The following is a 3,290-nucleotide window of genomic DNA, read 5'->3' as shown; positions in this document are numbered from 1 at the left end:
TTGGTTGCTGAGCCCGTACTCTGTGCCTTATCACCATCCTGGGTGAGTCAACATTCATGTTAATGTCCCTTTTGATATCTGACCCTTACCGTTCTCAGTCCCCACTAGACTGCTGACCTTCTTCAGCTTCACATAAGCCTCCCAAGAGGACACCGTGGAACTTAGCATCATCACTAAAAATGTTCTCCAATATCTTAAATTATAAACTTTGTAACTCTGACCACAACCTACTTACTGTTCATCACCTCAACTCTCTTACTCCTACAGAAGTGGCCATTTAGTTACTATCCCTTTAGGTTCTCCTAATTACCTGACTGCCTCCTTTTAAAGCTTGAATCTACTCCCAGCCTAGGATTAGATTGATGATATCCTGTCCTCCACCAGAACTTCCTAGTCTTTCCCTGCTGGACAGTCTTCTGGACTCTCCTTGCAAAAGCTTAGGCCTGATGAACTTATTGGAAATATATTATTTGCTTGCCCTTCTGGGCTCCTGAACATTGGTTGAGAAAGTACTACACCATGCCGATTGGTCTCTTCAGATTCCTGCTATTCAAACTCAAATGGGTCTTCATTACTAGTTGACAATTCCTATATTCATTCCCTTTGGACTCTTGCATATTTCCAGTTATTCTAAACCTTTTTGCTTTCTCCTGAAATCCTTAACCTCAGCTTCAGCCCTGCCCTCTCCCTCTCAGTGGGTTACTTTATCTCCTAATTCAGAGAGTATTTAAGAACATACATTGTTTGATCTTTGTCATTTTTTTTAAAAAACCATACATCCTTTTTATTGTTAAGTCATAAAGAGGTATCAAAATTAAAAGCAAAAATTACAGGGTAAGACTTAACATAACTACTAGGAGCATCAAAGGAAGTGAAAATGGGACTAGGCGCAGGGCAATATGAACTAATGAACATGGGAGGGGCAAGGATGGGGAGAACAGTGAGCATGTGCTGAAGGTACTAGGGCAGAGGATCTGGTGGAAATGTTGATCTTAGACAAGTGCCTAGGTAAGTAAATAATAGAACAAGATTTCTAAACCCCACTATGTGCTTAAGAGTCATCCTCGCCAATGGCGCTGTCTCTGTCATCCTCTCCTTTCTCAGCCTCTTTTTCATCATCCTTGATCAACTCCAGCTGGTCATCCCCCCAATCTTCATTATCATCATCATCCAGTGGGTCCCCCTCCTCAGCAGAGTCATCTGCACCCCTCTCAGACCCCATCTTCACATTAGTCTCATCTTTCTTCGGGGAGCTGCTGCTCTGCTCTTCTGACTTATCATTCTTCATCTCTACTCCTACTTGTTTGCTCTGTTCCTTTTCAATTTTTCCCAGGCTTTCCAGTAGAGAATCCACTTTTTGTTTTATCTAGGTCAATTCCTTCTTAATGGCCTGAAGGTCATCTCCTTTCAACTTTGCAGACTTGGAAGAAGATCCTCGCTGCCCACTCTTACAATTGAAACCACTTTTGCTCCTTTGTGAGGTGTTTCCTGATACACGCTGGTGTTTTGAGGGCACTACAGCCTGAGCAATAGGAGGAGGAGGAGGAACACGGGCTGGGTAACTGTATATCCTGTCATAATAATCCCGTTGAAAGCCATAGTCCAAGTCAAAAGAGGAGCCATACATCTCCGCTGCAGATTGTTTCACACCAGATTTTCCTCGGTTCACTTTTGACTCTGCAGCCAGATTAATATCTAAAACCTGGCCAGCAATCATTCTGCCATCCTCTCCTGCCACTGCAGCCTGGGCATTTCTCTCATTAACATATTGAATGAAGGCAAAGTCCTTATGAACAGAGCAACCCACAATTTTGCCATATTTTGAGAAGATAGCTTCCACATCAGATTTCTTGACCACAAGAGTATTGAGATTCCCAGTGAATACATGGGAGTTCATGGAGCAAGGATCTGTCTTGTTGGTGACGTTGTTGGCCATTGTCTTTAATGGTAAGGTTCGTCACAAAGCTGAAATGTAGCTGAAGATAAAAAAAAATCTCACTCAAGCAAAGTTCCACTAATTTACGTTTCAAGTGATCTGTATCCTGGAGGGAGAAGGGAAAAGAGATTTGATTCTGAATCTCCTATTCCCGGGTTGCCAGTGGAGATGCCGACTTGCTGCTCAAGGTGAGCAACGTGGGCAAAACCACTCAGTCTCCGTCTCTTCACAAAATTTTGTCAGTTTTTAAAACTTGTCATATACCTTCATTTTCCATTTCCTGTTATATAATAAATAAAAACACTGTTTTATTTAGTTTTTTTTCCAGCTGTTGGAACATAGTACACATAGTTGACTTATTTAAACTAATAGTAGATTTGCCATTAATCCAATCCATACCTGTGCAATGAAAGTATAAGGAGTCTTTGTTTATTTGGGAAACATGAGTAATGGTGGGTGGCTTATAGACTTTTAGTGGGCCTGAGAACTTAGGCGCTGAAGTCAAGGTTCTGCTGTGGTGTTACTGGGACTCCTGATGAACTCCGGCTGTCTCTTACCCTTACCGTGCATGGTCAAAAACAACACCTGAGGAGAACAGAAGATGCAGAGTGGTGTCTCTCACTCAGTCCTGTGGTCCGGAAGCCAACTTTTCTCAGCTCTATTACTGTGAAAGGGAAGCGCTGGTGGGCTGTTTGGAGCCAGCTGTGGTCTCTGGGAAAACTCTTTTACTAGTAAGATAGCCAATCAAAAAGTTTTGTGAAGAAATATATTACATTGGCAGGCTGATTAATTAGGGCAGTCAAAATTGAACTTAAGTATTTGGGATTGTTCTTTTTAAAATGTGTTTTTAATTGGCCAGGACTCATGAAGAGTCTTCATCAAATAAGTGGTTTGTGGAGTGGAAACTTGACTTGGGTGGTAAATACACAATACAGTGTAGAGCTGATGTGTGGCGGAATTGTGCAACTGAAGCCTGCATAGTTATAAATCAGTGTCACCCCAACAAATTCAATAAAGAGGGGAAAAAAGAACTCCCATATCCTCCTCACCAAGATGCCACGATTCTTGACATTTTACCACATTTGTCTCATTGTTCTCCGTACATTATGATGAATCTTTTTTCTGAACCATTTGAGAAAAAAGATGGAGACATGATGTTCTGTCACTCTTCAGACTCTTGTTTGTGTCCCCTCCCCCCCAAAACAGGCTGCTCTTCTATATAACCACAATATAATCATCTAAATCAGAACATCAACAACGACAACACTGTCATCAAGACTCCACACAAATTTTGCCAATGGTCCCTACAATGTCTCATCTCTTTCTGGTCCAGGATCCAATCCAGGCTGACGTA

General features: G+C 41.9%; 1 protein-coding gene across 1 annotated transcript; it reads right to left on the bottom strand.

The window, feature by feature from the left end:
- Positions 1-763: 763 nt before the first annotated feature.
- Positions 764-2,107, bottom strand: LOC136389073 (heterogeneous nuclear ribonucleoprotein C-like). The gene is given in 1 exon segment (XM_066360850.1): positions 764-2,107. A coding segment is annotated over 1 exon segment (885 nt). The 5' UTR covers positions 1,937-2,107; the 3' UTR covers positions 764-1,051.
- Between the last annotated feature and the right edge of the window lie 1,183 nt (positions 2,108-3,290).

Source organism: Saccopteryx leptura, chromosome 1, assembly GCF_036850995.1.
Source record: "Saccopteryx leptura isolate mSacLep1 chromosome 1, mSacLep1_pri_phased_curated, whole genome shotgun sequence".
In the NCBI taxonomy this organism is placed as follows: domain Eukaryota; kingdom Metazoa; phylum Chordata; class Mammalia; order Chiroptera; family Emballonuridae; genus Saccopteryx; species Saccopteryx leptura.
This window is presented reverse-complemented; position numbering and strand designations above follow the sequence as displayed.